The following is a 19789-nucleotide window of genomic DNA, read 5'->3' as shown; positions in this document are numbered from 1 at the left end:
GCTGGAGCCAGGAGAGGGCCCTGCAGCACGGCACTTTCCCTGCATCCTGCCCCCAGCCGTCGCCCACCCTGCAGCCGCTGCTGTGCCATAGGAAGCCACACTCCTCTGGACAAGGGCCACCAGGCACCGAGGCGGCTCCTCCGTGCCAAGAACAGCAGGCAGGCGAGAAAGGAAAGCGCTGCTGGTGCCCCCTGTCTTTTCATGTAATGTTGCCAGCAGTGTGAAGCCAACACACTGAAGCCACGTTTAACTAACCTCAGGTCTCATGAAATACTCAAATGGTCCCTTGCAAAGGTATGTACCCAGTTTCCCCGAAAAAAAGACCTAACCAGAAAAGAAGCCCTGTCGTGATTTTTCAGGATGCTCGCAATAGAAGCCCTACCCCCAGAACAAGTCCCAGTGAAGATCATCAGCCGGATGGATGCCTTTCGTACGTCCGTTGCTACACAATTCGGGGTTTGGAGAGTTAGACGATGTTCCAGAAGAAGCTGACATGACTGTATTTGAATAAATGTAGATTTTTGTACATGAATAGATGAATAAATGTAGATCGTTGTACATGAAAAAGACATCGCCTGAAAATAAGCCCTAATGTGTCTTTTGGAGCAAAAATTAACATAAGACCTGGTCTTATTTTCGGGGAAACATGGTATGAGGTGCAGATTTTGCATAGCTGCCAGCAGAGCAAAGGGTTCGTGGCAAGGAGCCCTCCCCGCGCGCACCTGGAACTTTCCTGTGCTCCTTGAATCGGGCAAAGGGCCCCATGCAGTCACTGTGCCCAGGCCAGTTTGGACCCTGTGAGCGCCGCCATGCACTGCTGGTGTTGCTGCCCCATTTTCCGCTACAACGGGAGATGAGACAGTGTGGCACAGTGGTGAGAGTGCTGGACCGGCTCTCCGGGTGCTACTCCCCTCTTGGCCATGGCACTCACGGGGTGACTTTGAGTCAGGCACAGACTTTCAGCCTGGCCTACCTCGCAGGGCCCTTGCAAGGAAAAGGATTGCCAGGAGGAGAGGCTTAGTCATTTATTCACAATTTGTATAACCAGCTCAATTAGCCTAATTGGCTCTCCATTATGTAAGTTGCCTTGAGTTCCTTGGAAGGAAAAAAGGCAGGATATAAATATAATGCATACATTACATATACATACATACATACATACATACATACATATAAACACTAATGCAGAGCTATTCCTGGCACCTCATCTCTAGAGAGAAAAGTGTCTTATTCAGAGACTCATTATTCACGCATAAATGCATCCCTTGAGGCACACAATGCTCCTGAGCCATCTTCTGTTTGAGGGATGCCTCCTTTTCCATCGCATGAAGTAGCTTTCCCCATCTGGGTGCCCTGCAGATGTGTGCTACTACAATTCCTATCATGTTGGCTCCTATCGTATCAGTTAATCTGTCTTTTTGTCTCTGATCATAGCAGCAAATGTCAATTTCTCCTTCCAGCAAACAACGCGTTTGTAAGATGCCTTAATCAAGAATGGATGTTGATAAAAGGGCGCGTATGTGGAGGAGGGTCTGCCTCAGGCTCCACCACCAGGCGGGTGCCGCGCAGAGCTAATGCACCTTTCCTGGTGAGGTCGCAGCTGCAGCCCCCCAGAATTTCCCCACTGAGTCATGCGCAGCAGCCTCTGCTGGCAGAGAACCAGGTGCCTGCTTGCCTTTCTGCTCCCAGCGTGCGGAGTTTCAGGCGAAGGGGTGGCATCGTTCTTGTCATCGGGCCGGAATGCATCACAGGCTGCAGCCGCCCAATCGGAGCGCAAGCTGAGCATTTATATAGACTCATTTCCTCTGCACAACCCGCAGAAAGCGAGCAGTGCTCAGCCTACGAAAGGACCGACGGGGGAAGCCCTGTGCGGAGGTGACTGCAATTGCACAGAACACGGTGCAGGCTTTGCCTGTCATTCGGCTGGTAAGTGCACCACCTTTCAATCTTAGGCACATGAAATGCCAGCTCGGCCATGGGCGATGCTTTTGGAGAGCCTGGCTGGATGATGGCAGCCCTGGAGGGCTCAGGGGCTCGCTGCTCTTTCCACTCATCTCAGACCCATAACGAGCCCCTCGCAGGAGGTTTGCACTGATGTTTGGGGCAGCCTTGTGGGATCCAGACTGAGTTTTATGAACACACAGCCCACCCTTTGGGGGATTTAAGGCAAGGAACAAGCCATAATTGCATTCGTGTGCTGTAAAACAGTAGAGACTGAAGGAAGATACATGGAGAAGAAGTCTAAATATGTGTGTGCTTGTCCAAATTCAGTTACGACAGTGCACAATAGGCTGTGGTGTTGGTGTATTTGTTATACTGTTTTTCTGTTGTAAAACATTCTATTTAGAGCCTACTCTGATTTTGACGCCGACAGAGGCCAGGAGCAATATTAGCTTGCAGGGAAAGTGCAAATGTTTGCAGGTTTTTAAAAGTTTAAACAAACAGCTAAGCCATTTTCCTTCTATTAATAGCTAAATACAATCTCAGTGGATTTACAGGTCCAGACTGGTTGCCACTGTTCGTTGCTTTAGGCTGCTTTGTTTTACATTGTCTCTAATTACAAGCAGAATTCTTTTGGGATGGGACATTCCTCTCTATTGCTGCCAACTCTTGAACCTCAACTGGGCGCGAAAGACACAGAAGTGGGTTTTCCCTTTGCATTTTGCACCTTGTGCCTCTCCGTGATCATCCGGTGGGGTCCACTTCGGGGGCCAAGTGCTCTGTTGCCAAGGCACCGGTACAGTAGCAACCAAACCAGTGCTGATCGTAGGTTAAAAGCCTGCCTCTTAAATTCCACTGCTTTTTCTTAGCTGAGAGAGGAGGCGCTCCACTCTGGCCTCCCACTCGGAAGGGCTTGGTCACCGCCTGGTGCATGGACTGGGCTCCGCGTGCAGCGTCCCGCCAACCGCAGCCGTCTGCCCCTGCACAGGCCAGGCCGGGGCACATTCAGAGAGGTGCCAGTGCAGCGGTGCTGGTGGTGCAGCAGAGCCGTTGAACAGCGAGGGAGAGAAGACTGCAGTGAAAGCTGCTGGAAGTCCACCCCGACCCTCCCTGTGCACGTGGCCAGCCGCACGAGGGCCCTCACGGCCCTGCCGCCCTGCTTGTACTGTGGGGGCCTCAGCGGGTAGATGGATGACCTGGCCAGGAGAAGGGCTGCACCAGCCGCAGCTGCCCCCAGATGTGCCCCCACGACTGGCTGGCTGCCACCTGGCCAGAGTGTGCCTCCTAGCCAGGAATGAAGTCAACATACCTATGCAGAGGAGCGCACACACACACACACACACACACACACACACATTTACAGATGATTTGCAAATGCAGCTAAGCAATGAGATGAGGCAGCAGAGTTCGTATGTGGATGAACAGTGGGTGTTGCTTGATTCACTGCCGTTTGGGGTGGGTGTTCCGCCTCTGGTTTTTGCACATGGGCAGGGTGGGGAAATGAATGTTCTGCGGAGCTCTGGATAGACTGTGCAGACTTTGCTCCAGCCTCTTAGTGGAAAAGTGCTTCCCAGGTGAGGGTCCTGGTGGATTTCCAGCCCTTCTCCATGTTGACTGGTGGAAGCCAGTGCAGGGTGCTCTAGGGTAGACGGCCAGCTCAGGGATCAGTTGGACAAGAAGCCAGAGCTGTGGTGTGTTTCGCTAAGTGAGCTAAAGTCAGCCTGGTGAAGGCAGAGGGAAAGATGATACCAACATTTGTATTAACACCCCTAGAAAGACTACCAGCTACTTGAAGCTTAGGAATGCAAAAGAGGACCGAAGCGGCTGAGAAGCAGCTGCCTATGCCGCCAGAGCAGGACTTGGCCCTGTGAGACTTTGGACACAGAATAACAGGCTCAGATTACAGGAAGCCAGATTCCAGCTGGACATCAGGAAGAACTTCCTGACTGTTAGGGCAGTATAGCGAATGATTTAGGGCAGGGGTCGGCAACCTTTAACACTCAAAGAGCCATTTGGACCCATTTCCCACAGAAAAGAAAACACCGGGAGCCGCAAAACTCTTTGACATCTAAAATGAAGATAGCACTGCATGTATTGTTTTTTACCTTAATGCTATGTATATCTTCATTATGATGTAGCTGCAGCTCTTGTTCAGTCACTAAAAACTGTTATTTTTAATCTTACATTATAAACTAGTAGGACTCCTTTCATATAGTTTGAATAGGAGAACAGCTTCCTGCAGAGTCAAAGTCAGTGCTAAAGGGCTGCATGCATTAAACAGCAAACCCCATAACTTCGTCAGCAGTAAAAGCAAATGAATCTACCCATGTACCATCAAACGTTCGGTTTTCTTCAGAAAATTTTCTTTTCTTGAATTTATCCATGGTTGGATGGGAGGGGAAAGTTCAGTAAATTGGGCAGGCAGGTCGCAGATATAGGTGTGTTTACTGACTGATTAGCAGATAAACAGTCAAGTGCTGTGAATTGTGACAGGTCCCAAGCGCAGCTTTTAACATTCAGAGGAAGGAGATGACATTGGGACAAAGAGAATCTTTTCAGCAGGGCTTGAGTAGCATGAGAGCCTGCAGGAAGCTTGTTCCACTCTTTCCCTCCGCAATAGAAGGAATGTAGCGATTTACTTAACTAGCTGATTTACCTAACTAGCTAGCGCTGCCTTCCTGAGTGGAGCTTGGAGCAGATCGGCGGCTGTGCCGGCGCCTGTTTTGAGGGACGGAGCTGCAGCCGAGGGGTTCGAGAGCCACGTGTGGCTCCGGAGCTGCAGGTTGCCGACCCCTGGTCCAGGGAGCTACTGGGCTCTCCCACACCGAGTGGTTCAAGACAGCCCTCTGTCAGGGATGCTTAACTTGGAGACCTGCATTGAGCAGGGGGTTGGATCCAATGGCCTTATAGGCCCCTTCCAGCTCTGCTGTTCTAGGAGTCTAAGAATCTAGGAATTATTTTAGAAAATTAAAAGTTACTTAATGTAGACACCATTACCCTTAGTATATGCACATTTATTTTATACTATTATAATCTCTGATCAAACTGCTTTTGTAGGTTTTTTAAATATTACAGAAACCTACAAAACCTGTTTATTGTGGAAACTATCATGGCGACAATGCTTTCAACTTTCTGGAAAAACTAAATGATTGCCTTCAGTCCTCAAACTATGGCCCATGGGACGGATCCGGCCCACCATGGCCATCCATCCAGCCCATGCCGCCATTCACCGCCTTCGTGCTCGCTTGCTGCGCAGGCGGGGAGGTGATGGCTCGCTCGCTCAGAGATGGTCTCCGAGCGAGCAAGCTTCCGCCACCGCCTGCCTCTCATACGCACGCGCTCGCCACCACCTCATAGTGTGGGCGGGGAGGTGGTGGCTCCCTCGCTCAGGGATGGTTTTGGACTCGCTGGGAGATCTCCAAGCAAGCGAGCAAGCCACCACCCGCACACCCGATGCTGCCTCGCGCGCGCCCGACAGCACCTCACCGGCCCGTGTCCTCAGGCACCCCCACCTCACCAGCCCGCAACGGTCACTGCAGCCTTTCAACTGGCCCCCTATTCAAAAGGTTTGAGGACTCCTGCTATCGTTCATTCCCATCCTAACAGAGCCTTGTGGTTTGATCACCAGATGTATCATCTGTTGGGAGAGAAGACAGAACAAGGGTTTGAGGAAGGTCAGGACCTGACTTTAACTGCTGGGACTTTAGATGGGCTCCCATGACAAGCCTCATTTCTGTCGGAGCTCAGAATGGACAAAGAAAAGCGGCCTAGCCCATCAGCCTGCCAGCTCTCCCCGCCACTACTCACAAACCTATGCACATTATTGTTGTTGTTAGTCGCAAAGTCGTGTCCGACCCATTGCGACCCCATTTATACACATACTGCAAGAATATTCAGATTTTGCTCCAATCCTTGCCCCATCTTATAATCCCACTTTATTTATTTATTTCTTGTTTACAGAAAGCAGCAAAAAAGAAGAACCAGAGAAGTGGGCCAGACAGTCGAAAATAGGAACTTATTACCCAACACAATGAAGTCGTTCATCATCGTCTCTGTAATGCTGAATGTCCTTGTCACAGACATATCGGTAAGTTTTGTAACTAGCAGGAACTGCAACTGCAACTGCCTGTGCTTATTTCCATTTTTGAGCATTTCCCGTGCCACGAAAGACACTTAGCATATGTAATAACCAGCCAAATCATTTACAGATTTATTTTAAAGCAACATGTGAACTTAAGCACTCGCTCTCTCTACGCCTTCTGGTCGTGGGTGCCTCTTCTTGCCCTTTTCCCATCACATCTCAGTTGCCTTTCCAGCCCCATCTTTTTTTACCCCCTTTGGCTTTCTTCTATCCCTGCCAGTTGCTCTGGACCCCTTCCTGTTCTCACCTGGTGCTCCAAGTCCTACTCCAATTCCAATTACCTTTCCAGTCGTTGGGCAGTTTTCTGGCTTTTGTGCCGTTCCTGTCCACCCGTGGTGGAAATCTGAAATGTCTCTCCTAAAGCTTAGTGACTGGCCGTAAAGTTACAATCCACTGATAGTTTTACTTCCATCCCTTTGGGCCTTGGTTCCACTCGCCTCTCCCACAGGGCTCCTAGTAGCTTCTCTGAGGCTGAACTGGGCCCTCCGCTTTAGAGAAATCAAGGTTCAAATTCTGGCCAAGGTTCAAATTCTGGCCTGGAGCATTTGGATAGTGGCAGCTTGGACCTGCTTGCCAATCAGCTATTATCGGAACCTGGATAATGGATGCTGTAGTACTCTGAAGAGCGTTTGTTCATTGGTGGATTTGCTACTGCTGCTTCGGCCTTAAGGCATAGCAAAGCAGAGCCCATCAAGCATCCTGGGCCATCAACCTCAGTTTTCCTAACAGATGGAAATAGTGACTGAGTTCATATATCAAGAGGCCAATCACAAGAAGCTGTTTAGGAACTGCTGTGCACAAATATCCCCTTTACATAATTTCCTGAAAGTAGCAAATCTGTTTTGTCTCTTTCTCAGGCTCGCCATTGGCAGAGGCAGTATGAACCAGCAAGCAAAGCTAAATACGGACATCAAGGTAAATATACCTTTGTGGCTTAAATTTTTGTATGAAAACTGTTTGCTAAAGGGCCAAATGATTTGTTGCACACTTGTAACAAAATGCTGAAGGTCCCTTTGTCGAAGGAAAAGCAGCTCTGAGAACAAATGGGCCAAAGTGATGCTAGTGAGCCGGTCAGAGTTTGTCGTAAGCATTTGGGGGCATGTGAGGTTTAGCTCATGGCTCTTACTTGTGTTTTAATAACACTGTGTTTTATTATTGTTTTAATCAGATTTACTTTATGAATTTAAACTACCTTATTTACCATTTTTCTTGGCAGAAGGCCGTGTACAATTCAAACAATTAAACAAAAAGTTGTGCATGGTCATATAACAACTATCATACAGTATTATGTTTCTTTTACTGTAATTTACAGGTTGTAACTGTATGAATGGAGGAACATGCATCTCCTACTACCTGTTTTCTGGAATTAAACGCTGCTTATGCCCGGAAAGATATAGCGGAGATCACTGTGAAATAGGTACAATACTTCATGACGTTTCCATTTCGTACAGGAATCAACAGCCCCTCTTCTCTGCTCCCTTCCTTGAAACACAAGCCCTTCCCTTCGTCTGTCCCACAGACACACGGAAGCGCAGAATCCTGCAACCCCACAAAAAACGTTGTGGCTAAGATTTCAATGCTATGAAGTGAGGGAAAAGAGCAGTCCCAGAGTTCCTTGTATTGAATCGACCTTTCCTATACACAGGCAGGAGTGAAGGCAGCCTGAGTGCCCAGGACACTGGGAGCCGGGGCTGGGCAGAGAACTGGCTCACCGCAGAACATGTGTAGGCAAGGGGGTCAGGCCTCTTGATTGCCAGAGGGCTTTTTTAAAGGTCTTTTTTAAAAGGTTAAAGGGTTTTTTTAATCACCAGGAAGATTATAAAAAATAGATAAAATAGTGGTAGAAAAAAATTAAAGCATAGTTAAAACAGGTGAGTTTATCTCTTCTGCCACCACTAACTTTGATGTGCTAGGGTGTTGCCACTTCTTAAACAATATTATTTCATTTCTATATCTCCCAAAGGCTGAAGTTCTCTGTAGTGTAATGTAGGAATGAGTTGTCACCATTGACATAAGTGGCTGGATAAGTTAAGCATGACCATCTATACTGGTGTGTTCTATATTACCATGTTCTATATTAAATATTTAATCAAATCATAGAATGGTAGAGTTCTCGGGGTTCTAGAAGGCCACTGAGTCCAACTCTCCACTCAGTGCAGGACTGCAAGTTGAGGCATGCCTGGCAGATGGCTCTTGAATGACTCCTGAAGCCCCCACCTCCCTGCGTGACGAGCGCCACTGCTGAACTGCCCCAACACTCAGGAACTGTAACTGAGGCCCTTTATTCAAGGCTCTGCAATCTGCGGTGATGGAGAGGAGAACCTGGACCTCATCTGAGCGAAAGCCTTTCAGATATTTGAAAAGTGCTATCACATCTCCTTCCACCTTCTCTTCTCAAGGCTAAACATGCCCGGCTCTTTTCGTTTCTCCTCAGGCATTTGTTTCAAGGCCCCTGATAATCCTTGTTGCCCTCCTCTGAGCTTTTTCCAGTTCGTCTGCATGTTTTTTGAAGTATGGTTCCTGGAACTGGACACAGTACTCAAGACAGGGCCTAATTAGTGCCAAATAGAGAGGAATAAGGACCTCATATGATTCAGAAGTTCCTCATATGATTTCTATAAATGCAGCCCAATATAGCATTAGCTTTTTTTTGTAACCACATCACACTGTGGACCCATTCAACCTGCGATCTATGACAATGCCAAGATATTCTCACTTGCAGCACTGTTGAATCAAGTATCTCGCATTTCTTAACTGCATTTCTAGAACCTGGCATTTATCCATATTGAAGGTTTGTTGCTTTGAACCCAGCGCTCCAGCTTATCACGATCACTTTGGATTGTGCTTCTGTCCTCCAGGGTATTAGCTATCCCTCCCAATGTTGTGTCATTTGCAAATTTGATCAGCATTCCCTGCACCTCTTCATTAATAAACATGCTGAAGAGCACTAGATCCAGGCCTGAGTCCTGTGGGACCCCCTCCCCCCTTGTTACCTCTCCCCTGAGAAGGTGCCATTGAGAGGCACTCCGAATCGGAGTCTGTCACCTGCTGTGGATCCACCTGAGAGTGGTTCCTTCTAGCCCACTTTTTGCCAGTTTGCTGATCAGAATGTCATGGGCCACTTTTTTGAAAGCTCTGCTGAAATCAAGATATATTATGTCGATAGTGTTCCCACAGTCCACAAAGGAGGTTGCCTGATAATTTGGTTGTAAGCCACCTGGAAGTTAGAACAGTGGCAGTGGACGATCTGGCATGGGCAGCAACCCATTCTCAGTGGTCAGTGAGCACTGGCAAACATTCTGCCTTGCCTCGCCTTCAGATGCCGAAAGTCGCTGCTATACAAGCAATGGGAAAGACTACAGGGGAACCGCATCGGAGAGCGAGAGCCAGGAGCGGTGCGTGGCGTGGGACTCCCCCCTGCTGCAGAGATGGCCCTTCAACGAGGGCGTAGCAGGCGCCGTGGAACTGGGGCTGGGCAAGCACAACTACTGCAGGTAACCAAGCCGCTGCAAAGCTGGCGATGGGGGTGCAGCCGCGTCACACCTGGCATTTCCCCGCCCCATAGCTCTATTGCCAGCACTCTCCAGGAATGCCAGACACGAAACAGACTGTAACGAAACAGTGAGCCTTCCAGGCCGAGATAATTTATCCTCACCAGAACAGCCAGGGCCGCCCTCTCGCCTGGACTGTGGGGAATTGTCACTGAGCAGGCTAGCCCCAGTTCCAGCTCCAGCATTCTATGATTATTGTGTTCTGTGAGGCTGGGGCTCTGCGGGAGCCTTTAGTAAGCCTTAAGTTGGCGCAAGGAGCTTGCGCTAACCTCCACAGGCAGTTTCTGGTATTACGTGAGGATCAGTATTCCCCAGAGCACTGTTCTGCTGTTTTCCAGAAATCCAGATGGCAGATCTAAGCCTTGGTGTTACGTTAGGAGGGCCTATCGGACTTCTTCAGCACCTTGCAATATACCAGAGTGTAAAAAAGGTAAGTTGTTCTTCAGAGTACCAGCACCTAGGTAGGTTCAGGGAGACAGTAGTTCCAAAATGTTCCCTAGCAGGGCAACTTTACTCATTTGGTTCACAGCCTCTTGATTATCCAGAAAGCTTCTGCTTTCTTTAGCCTGCAGGTCTTTTTTCCTGGGAACAGTAAGCCAGTCAGATTTTGCTGTGATATTATTGCTAAGGGAAGACAGAGCCTGTTCAGAGGATAATCTTTGAAGGTGCAGCAAAAGTGCTTGTAGGAAGCACTTTCCTATTTTTACTCAGCCATAAATTTAATCAGTACTAAAGTCCTATACAACAGAGAAAAACAAAAACCTTTTAAGAATCAGGCTGAGCAGCAAACCTGAGAATTGAGTGAAGACAAGTATAATGATGAAGAAATTGTGTGTATTTAGAGATGTTTCATACTTCTCCTAGAGGTACAGCTAATTGTTACAATTCTCAACGTGAGCAAAAATGTGAAAGGAATTACACGTACAAGGTTCTTGTGGACGTGGTGGATTTTATTTGCTATCACAGCCTGGATAGTTTTGGTGCTCTGTGATGTCCAGTGTGTGGGAAGGAGGCCACTTATGAAAAGCATGCTGGGTCCTGTAATCTCGGACAGGCTCAGACATGTATGGAAAGCACAGTTGGGTGTGTGAGTGAAGCAGGATTGTGGTGGGAACAGGGATCTGGGCCCAGGGGAATGCCCCCTGGACTGCTGCATTGCAAGCTGCAATTAGGGGGCTGCATTATGACATTCCTTCTGATTTAAAAAAGAGTGGATGCCACCCACACTCGCTCCAGCTGAAAATAGACCCCACCGCTTTTCTCCAAACGCACGGAATGCAGAAAACCCTTTTTCGTTAGACTCATTTGGGCAGCCCCCAGACCTGGATACTCATGAAGCAGGCTTGTGAATACTTGCTCGCTAACTTGAGCCTTCCTTTCACTCCAACTTACCTGGTGGCGGCAGCAGCAAGGGAATAACAATCACTCCTACGCTGTGGCTAGAATGGCAATGCTGCTGCGTCCCAGGCACAAAGGGCCCTTGGAAAAGTGGCTCTGCGAGGACATCGGATGCCTGAGAATCCACGGGGGGCTTTTGACTGAGCAGGTTCAAAAGGAGCAGGAGGAGTCCAGGGCTGCAATGTTGCCAGAGCAGCTGTCGCTCCTACTGGATGCCCTGGAGAATTGTCTCCCTCTCCCTGGGATCCATTCTGGCCCGCTTTGGCTCGGAAGCTCACTTTGCCACTGGGGCGGTAAAGACGGCTTGATTCATGATGGAATCATAGGACAGTGGAGCGGGAAGGGTCACGTTACGAGGCCATCGCGTCCGGCCCCCTGCTTAGGGCAGGAGTCCAAGTTGAAGCATTCCTGACGGATGGTTGCCCAACAGCCTCTTGAGTGCTGCTGGTGCGGGAGAGCCCATCGCCTCCCGAGGAATCGAGCAAAGCGAGTTGGAAACAGGCAAATTCTGGCTGGGGATTAATGTTGACAACATAGCCAGGCAAAAATGTGCTGCCAATGGAAAATTCACAGATCAGGTAGAGGGGCCCTAGCTTAATCTCTTCCCCAAGGTGTGTGTTTGGGCAGCCCCAAGAGAACCTGTATGGGGTCAGCCAAAACGTGCAGCAGGATCCCACTGCCACCGAGATCTCAGGGAAGAGCCAAACGGTGTGTTGTCTGGTGCGTTCTTTGGACCAGCACGTCCTTGAGGGCCTTCCTCCCTTCCTTTCTTTTGCAGAATCCACATGTGGTCAGAGGAGCTTTAGCAAGACCTTTAAGATAGTTGGTGGGCACCAGGCAAGCATCGACTCTCAGCCCTGGGTGGCGGCCATCTTCCAGTCGAGCAGGCCGGGAACGCCAAGTCAGTTTATTTGTGGCGGCAGCCTCATAGATCCGTGCTGGATTCTCACAGCAGCACACTGCTTCCCTAAAGAGTAAGCACGACCTTTTTCCTTCTCTGCTTCTGATTTGTTCTTTTTCTAGCTTGATGTCCTTTGGTCAACTCCAGCGATGTAAAAACATCAGTACAAAGTGAGGTTCATGTGCTTTTGAAACAAGCATTTTTAGAGAAATACAGGCTAACAGTTTTATAACAAAACCATCAACACACATAACCTGTTCTACCTTATTTACCATAGATTCTATACATATTTAAGAACTGTTGTCCCTGAACATACATCTGCATACATTTTAAGCTCTGTTCAGGCACAAAACAATGTCTCAGTCATCAGTCTTGCTAGTTTCTACCCCCATCTAAATACAGGATTGTGTGCTTGTTTTCAGACCTTCATTACTGTATGCCGTGAAGGGGAGTCGTTTTTCTAAGAAGTCCTGCTTGATTACCCCTTGAGCGGCTGGTTATGTTGTGTTAGTTTTTCGGCAACAGCCACCTTCCAGGTTTCAGAAACCACCTGTTTGTGGGGTGCCCTATCTTGTGTTTTCTGGTATCGTACTATAACGATCCTGCTGTGGCTGGTAATAGTTGAACCAAGTCTTCATGTATCAGCTGCTTTTGAATGCCATTAAAAAGAGGAAGAAACGCAAACAGTAGGATGCCATGAACTGTTTGCTTTGTTATTTAAGAAACATAACTGAAATATCTGCCAAGGCTGCATTTTCAAGGGGTTGGAAGTGCTGCCATGTGGAATATGAGTCCACTTCTGCCAGCCAATTGCATGCCTTTGAATCTGGATTTAGGTCAGTATTTTAGCCCTGTGGATAAGACGTTTGTAACACAGCCCAAGAAATGCACTAGTGCAACAGAAAGAAACCTGTCCAGATTTCTAAAGGAAGTTAATTACACATTACAACGCAATTATTCTTACTTCATTTTTGCATTACTTTTACATCCTACCTCTTTTCTTTGGCAATGAACCCAGACAGCTCACCGGGTTCTCCTCTTCCCCACTTTACCTGCAGAAGAGCCCTGTAAGGTAGGTTAGGCTGTACCCGTAAGGTTCAATGGTCAGGCAATGACCAGAACCTGGATCTCTCAAGTTCCAGTTCAGCACCCCATTCACTACACAAAACTGGCTCTTGCCAGCACCCCATAAGTACCTACCTGGAGGTCAAACCCGCTGAGTTCCAAAAAATAAGAGTGGTATTAATAAAAGTGATTTATTACATTTGAGATTTGGCAGTTCAAATAAGTGAATGTGGTTTGTGTGCGCTAAACAAGAAAGATGGAGAATTGACAGATTTAAAGTGTTTTACAAGCGTTTGAAAAGTCAAACTGATTGTTATAACATCCGTTCATTCACCTTGCTATATTTTGTGCTGGCATATTTATGGTTTGATGGTTCAGAATAAGGTGTTATTCATTTTTTAATTATTTGTAGAATAGAGAAAAGCTTTAATGGCAGGGATACAGGAAATCCACTCTCCCATTCTGAAAAATATGAGGAGACTCAAATGAAGAAAGATGCAAGTTATGTACTTCATGTGTATTAATCATGCTGAATCCATAGCCTGGCTGTCCTGGGGCAGAGGCGGTGGTCAGGCAGGAGGAAAGGTGGCAGCACGAGAACTGTAAGGGAAGCATGAAAACATCTCAACAAAAACCTCTCTGAAAACCAGGTCTTCATTCCTGTGTCTTCTCTTCAGCATTCCCAACATATCCAGGTACACTGTTTTTCTTGGAAAGTCAGCAGTCAATGCTACCACTCTGAGTGAACAAAAATTTAACGTGGACAGGATGATCATTCACGAGGCGTATTCACATCAAACCACAGACTTCAACAATGACATCGGTAAGGTGGCATCTCACGTTTTCTTTCTGCATCACTGGCATGTATTACAAGAGCTCTATGCAAAATAAGGGCACATTTCAGAGAGAAAGGGGTCAGAACACCCCAGTTCACATGTTCCAGTGCAACGACCTCATTTCCATGTTAGCAGGCTGCACGGTGAATTAAGAAAATCGTTCAAAAACAACACAGGCAAGAATGTGTTCCCTTTTTTCCCCTACAAATGAGTTCAGTCTGTTCACTTTCAGTTTTGGACAGAATATTCCAGCCAGTCTCTGGAAAGATCTTGGGGTGGGGTGGGGAGATGCAGAGTCCACCAAATCAGGCTGGGGGTTAATAGTGCCAGGCCTGGCAAGTCCCTGGCTGATCTGGGGGAACATCAGTAATGCCATCTAGAAAGCCGCCACTCCCTTGTGTGTCTACACAGGGCAAGGCAGGGGGGAAACACCCGGCGGCAAGTCCAAAGGGCACCTCAGACGCCGGGTCCCCAGCTGGAGTGTCTGCCAGGAGGCGGCATGAGCAGGGCCAAGCCCAGAGGCAAGCGGGGCGCGTCAGCAGCCGTGCTCCCTCACAGAGCAGATGCTTGGCAGCAGGCAGGCAAGCAGGACTGGCCAGGCCATGAAAGCTTGGAGGGAAGCAGGACTTCGTCACTCCGCCTGGCCTCTCGGCCCCACCGCTCTGCATGGAGGTGAGGGCGCTTTCTTCAGTGAGAGCACCGTGAGGAGGGGAGTCTTGTCAGTGCTAAGCGGCAAAATGTGCCGAAGGGCCTTTCCTTCCATGGCAGCGGGGGGGGGGGGGGGGGGGGGGGGCTAGAGAAGAAGGTGCCGCACTGGGTCGGGCTCCCCCGGAGACCTCATCGGGCCCATGGGCTGGAGAACCCCCATCCCTTTTCCTCCCTGGAAATGCCTTTGACCATTCCAAGGTGGTTCTGCTGGAGAAAGGAAGCTGCACATTAGAAGTCCTGCCGGACAAACCTTGTGGGATTCTCCGACAAGGTTTTGAGGTGGCTGGATGGAGGGGGTGCAGTGGATGTGGTATACCTGGATTTCAGCAAGGCCTTTGACAAAGTGCCCCATGATATCCTGGTGGAGAAACTGAGGAGTTTTGAGATAGACCAAGCACTGTCCGGTGGATTAGGGCATGGTTGACTGACCAAAAGCAGAGGGTAGCCATTGGTGGGGAATCACTGGGATGGCGGCCAGTGACAAGCAGGGTCCCCCAGGGCTCTGTCCTGGGGCCGATCCTGTTTAATTTTTTCATCAATGACATGGAAGGAGGGGTGAAGAGTCTGCTGATCAAATTCGCAGACGATACTAAAACTGGAGCAGTGGCCACAACTGAGGAGCAGGTACTCCAGATCCAAAAGGAACTGGACAGACTATGGAAGTGGGCAGGAGACAACAGGATGGCGTTCAATGTGGATAAGTGCAAGGTCTTGCACTTGGGGCATAGGAGTAGGTGTCATAAGTACAGGCTGGGGGACAAGTGGCTGGAGAGCAGCGCTTGGGAAAGGGACCTCGGGGTGCTGGTTGACTGCAGACTGAACATGAGTCGGCCGTGTGATGTGGTGGTCAAGAGGGCGAATGCCACCCTTGGTTGCATAGCCAGAAGTGTGGCTTCTAGATCGAGAGAGGTATTACTGCCGCTCTATACGACTCTGGTGCGCCTGCAACTGGAGTATTGTGCTCAGTTCTGGGCCCCTCATTACAGGAAGGATCTAGCCAGGTTAGAGTCAGTGCAGCGTAGGGCCACAAGGTTGGTGGCCGGTTTGCAGGGGATGGGGATGAGGCAAGACTGAGGGAACTGGGTCTCTTCAGCCTGGAGGAGACTCAGAGGGGAACTGTTGGCGACATACAGGTATGTGAGGGGATGTCACACGGAGGTGGGTAGAGGCCTGTTCTCCCCTGCAGAGGAAGGCAGGACGTGCTGCAATGGAGCAAAGCTCAGGGAACCAAGGTTCAATGTGAATGCCAGGAAGTACTTCCGGACGGTTAAGACTCTGAGGGTATGGAAAGGGCTTCCACAAGAGGTCGTTGAGGCCCCATCACTGAGGGTGTTCAAAGATAGGCTGGACGTCCACATGGTGGGCGTGTCGTGAGCGGAGCCGGCTGGAGCTGGGGCTCAGACTAGATGACCTTCTGACTCGTTCTGTTTCTATGTTTCTAAGTTTGTTTCTTACAACTAATACTGATCCTGATCTTTTTTAGCATTAAAAGGGGCACAACGAATGAAGGTGAGCAAACATGCTCAAATGTGTCATTATCTGGAAAAGCAGTTGGAATGGATAGTTCTGGAAATCCATTATTGTTTTGATCAGAGTTAATGTAGGAACGCTTACATAACATGCCCTCTTTGTTCCACTTTTAGCCTTAATAAGGATCAGATCTTCTTCTGGCCAGTGTGCCCAAGAGACTGACACCGTCAAAACCATCTGTTTGCCATCTCAAGGGTTATCGCTGAGAGATAATTTCCAGTGTGAAGTTTCTGGCTATGGAAGAGAAAGCAGGAGTAAGTAGATATATAGTCCATTTCTGTCTTTTCAAACAAATGCGAGTTTTATGGCATGTGTCAAAGCAATTCTCTTGAGGCCTACCTAAAAGCAACAGCAACAGTGAGGAAATCTGGGTAGACACTGAAGTTCTTCCTTTGTGCTCAGCTGTGTCACGTGTCACTGAGAAGCTTTTCACACAAAGTCCATGTCTCTTGTTTGCAGGTAGCATTTACTACTCCAGGATTCTGAAAACAACGAACGTGCACTTGATATCACAGAGCATGTGTCAGAAATATTACGCGGGTCAGACTGTGAATGACAACATGTTCTGTGCTGGAGATCCCCAGTGGAAGACGGATTCATGCAAGGTATGTTTGCATATGTGTCATTTTAAAGAGCAGGACAGCAGAATGGTCTCTGCTAATGCAGCCATGTGAGCAGAATACTCCCTAACATATCACTTAAACAATTAGAATCAACCTTTCCACCATCGCAGGCATCTTGCAGCAAGACATAGCGCTTTGCACGGTGGGCATGTCGTGAGCGGAGCCGGCTGGTGCTGGAGGTCAGACTAGATGGCCCGGGAGACCCTTCTGACTCACTCGGTTTCTATGTTTCCATGTTTATGAGTGATTCCACTGGGGTGGGTTCCTGGGTGCACTTTCTGATGCTGCTGTGCTGCCTTCCTTGCCCCATGCCTCAAGTTGCAGAAGGAGGCCACTACTCCAGACACATAAGCACAGGACCAGAATCCCCTAGATTACTCTGGGTGCAGCCCCACACTTGTGCAGACGGGAGAAAGGCTTGGAATTGGCACAGTTCCCCAGTGAGCAGGGGAACTGGGGCCAAACGCGCAAAGACTTTCGCTCTTGTTCATTTTCTCCCCCTCTCATGAATCTGCTCAACTGCTCAACTGCTGTCTAGCCTGTGATTTAGGTTAACCCATCCTGATTGCTACTGGAGAATACTAACCCCCCCCCCCTATGTTTTGACCCATCAGGGAGATTCTGGTGGTCCCATCATTTGTGAGGCCAATGACAGGATGGTGCTGTATGGGATTGTCAGCTGGGGTGCTGGCTGTGCCGAGAAGGAGAAGCCCGGAGTCTACACGAGAGTCACAAAGTACCTCCCATGGATCGAATCGCACATAAATGGAGTCCATTTCAGAAGTTACTACCCTCCTAAATGAACAGAGGGACTTTCTTTGCAACATGAATGGCAAACTCAGGGAAATTGAGCCAAATAATGTCACCATGTGAATCCTGTTTCTGAGCTGGTTTTTCCTCAGCAGTTATTTTTTTAGCTTCCTGTCAGGGTTAATTTTGTGACGTTAATGCCATTTTGTCTGGGGTAGAAATCTCCAGCCTTCACTGTGAACAAAAATTGTCCCCTGGGAACATTTAATTAAGAAATGTTTTGCCAGTCCATATGATCTATGTGTCACAGTATCTCTAGAAATTAGCCTTAAATCATGCTACTAGGTTTTCTGGTGAGCTTTAAAATTAGCTATGAACTTGCTAATGGCTGGAGCCACCCAGGAAAACACAGTTGTCCCATTGTGTGGAATGGGACTTAAAGATGTTGCTGTATTACCAGCTTGATTTCAATGATACCCAAGTGCCCTTCACCTTCTCTGGATTGCATTATCAGTTTTTAATGTTTAAAAACTTGCTTCACTGATGTTCAATGATGTTATCACCCCCAAGGCACAGCTTGGACTGGTTCTACGATCAAGCTAGTCATAGTAATCCAGTGTAACTCAGTGAGTTCATAGGCAAGTAGAGAACCGAGACTAGTCTTTCCTATGAAAACACCAGCTCTCATTCGTGGGCAGCACAGCAGAAAGTTTCTTAGTCATAATTGTGGGGCAAGGGGACCAGTGGAAACCTCATTGAAAGTAATTGGGGCCAAGCATGAAAAATAGTATTATACTCTTAAGTTAAACATTATTACCTTTTTAATTCTGTTTTGAAATAATTTACTACGAGAAGAAATGTTAGTTGCCAGCTTTTAACAGATAGCAATAGAAAAGTATTGCTGTCTGTAAGAAGCTTTTAGAAAAGTAAAATAAACATTTGGCTTTTAAGGAAAATAGACACTGAAAGGTATCCTCATCTCTAACCTGGTGTAAATATAGCTTCACTGGAACTGTTGAGAAGCATGAGATAAAAGTTCCATGCTTTAATACAGAGTCTCCATGAATGTATTTCAACCACAGCCACCTGCACCTTACCTGCCCACTGCCACTCAAGCCTCTCTTTGGGTCCCCGGTTCCCTTCTTAACGAGTCTTCCTGTCATGTGTCTGACTGTGTGCAGAACAGTAACAGGATTTCAGCTGCCAATGTTTTATAACAAATTGATTAAATGATGCTCCTACAGACCCACTGGTGCTTGGGGGGGGGGCACAGGCAGAGAGCCACGTGTGTTTAGGCTTCGGCTCCCAGAACTCTCCACCAGCATGACCAACAGTCAGGAGTGCCAGGAACGGCTGAGTGAGCCACCCAGGCACCTGCTTTTGCCCACCCTGCTGAATGGTCCAGGGTACAATGGGAACCAGAGAGCTAAGCTGTCTCCCCCTGTCTCCCCAGGAGAAGCTTGGAAACCAGTCCTGTGAAGTGCTGGGGAGGGAGCTGGGGATCTCTGACAGGATGCTTAGAAGTATCACCAACTACAGTACCCAGAATTCTCTAGGGCAACAGTTGAAGGGTTATGAAAGCAATGTAATTTGGTAAAACAGATGTGATCATAGTCTTAAGGTCAGGTTCTTTCATTCTCAGGGATGTCCTGCCTTTGTCTAAACATCAGAAAGCCTCCCGCTAACCTTTACTGAGTTTGCAGAGTTGTATATATGCACACTCTGAACTTGGGTGGACTTTGGCAAACATGAGGCATGGGTGACCCCTCATAAAAACACCTGCAGCTGAAATTTTCCTTTTCAAAGATGGTTTTATTGATTGAACTTGTAATATATGTCTGGGGGCTGGACCCCCTTTTGTTATTTAATAATTTTACTTTAACTTATTCTTTATAAACTGTAAGTATAAAAAGTCAATAAAATATTACAGTTATATATATATATAGACTTCCCTTGGTTTTATTGCCTTTGATACCTCAGGTTACTGTTAATCTCATAATTTGAGACTTATCTGCTTGATATAAATTGCTGATTCCCCGTCCGCTACACCTTGCTGCTCCTGGACCCTCCCTTGTTCTCCTGCTCTCAGGAACCAGGCTTTGAGGTTTTAGGGATTGGGGATGATGTGTTAGGGAGTAGGGGTGGGTTGGCGTTAGGGTTAGGGCTGGGGTTAGGGTTTGGTGAATTTTACAGTCAAAGTAGGGAAAGACTTGGCTGCGAGGCGGGGAGTCAGTCTTTTCACCGTAGTGCTTTGCTGCCCTCTGGTGGACAACATGTGAAATGCACAAAGTGGGCAGGGCCCTCACTGAATCGTTACTGCAAACGGTCTAATTGGCCCCGCTCCA

At 48.1% G+C, this 19789-nt stretch overlaps 1 protein-coding gene across 1 annotated transcript; it reads left to right on the top strand.

Moving 5' to 3' along the window:
- Positions 1 to 1824: 1824 nt before the first annotated feature.
- PLAU (plasminogen activator, urokinase) lies at positions 1825 to 19381 on the top strand. Its single transcript, XM_044420133.1, has 11 exons — positions 1825 to 1926; positions 5902 to 6028; positions 6940 to 6997; positions 7395 to 7499; positions 9402 to 9576; positions 9972 to 10063; positions 11810 to 12005; positions 13675 to 13820; positions 16185 to 16325; positions 16531 to 16676; positions 17309 to 19381. The coding sequence occupies exons 2-11, from the start codon at positions 5972 to 5974 to the stop codon at positions 17495 to 17497; spliced, it is 1305 nt and encodes a 434-aa protein (XP_044276068.1). The 5' UTR covers positions 1825 to 1926; positions 5902 to 5971; the 3' UTR covers positions 17498 to 19381.
- The last annotated feature ends 408 nt before the right edge of the window (positions 19382 to 19789 follow it).

The sequence above is a fragment of the Varanus komodoensis genome, unplaced genomic scaffold, assembly GCF_004798865.1.
Source record: "Varanus komodoensis strain SLA01 unplaced genomic scaffold, ASM479886v1 scaffold11, whole genome shotgun sequence".
NCBI lineage: Eukaryota > Metazoa > Chordata > Lepidosauria > Squamata > Varanidae > Varanus > Varanus komodoensis.
The sequence above is the reverse complement of the archived record's forward strand: the minus strand, read 5'-3'. Positions and strand labels throughout refer to the sequence as shown.

What these genes read in the sequence shown, in the direction of transcription:
- PLAU (XM_044420133.1), top strand. Translation starts at nt 5,972, where the DNA reads ATGAAGTCGTTCATCATCGTCTCTGTAATGCTGAATGTCCTTGTCACA. An exon ending in AGACTTCAACAATGACATCG is followed by an intron (nt 13,821 to 16,184) that starts GTAAGGTGGCAT and finishes TTCCACTTTTAG; the next exon opens with CCTTAATAAGGATCAGATCT. An exon ending in CTATGGAAGAGAAAGCAGGA is followed by an intron (nt 16,326 to 16,530) that starts GTAAGTAGATAT and finishes TCTTGTTTGCAG; the next exon opens with GTAGCATTTACTACTCCAGG.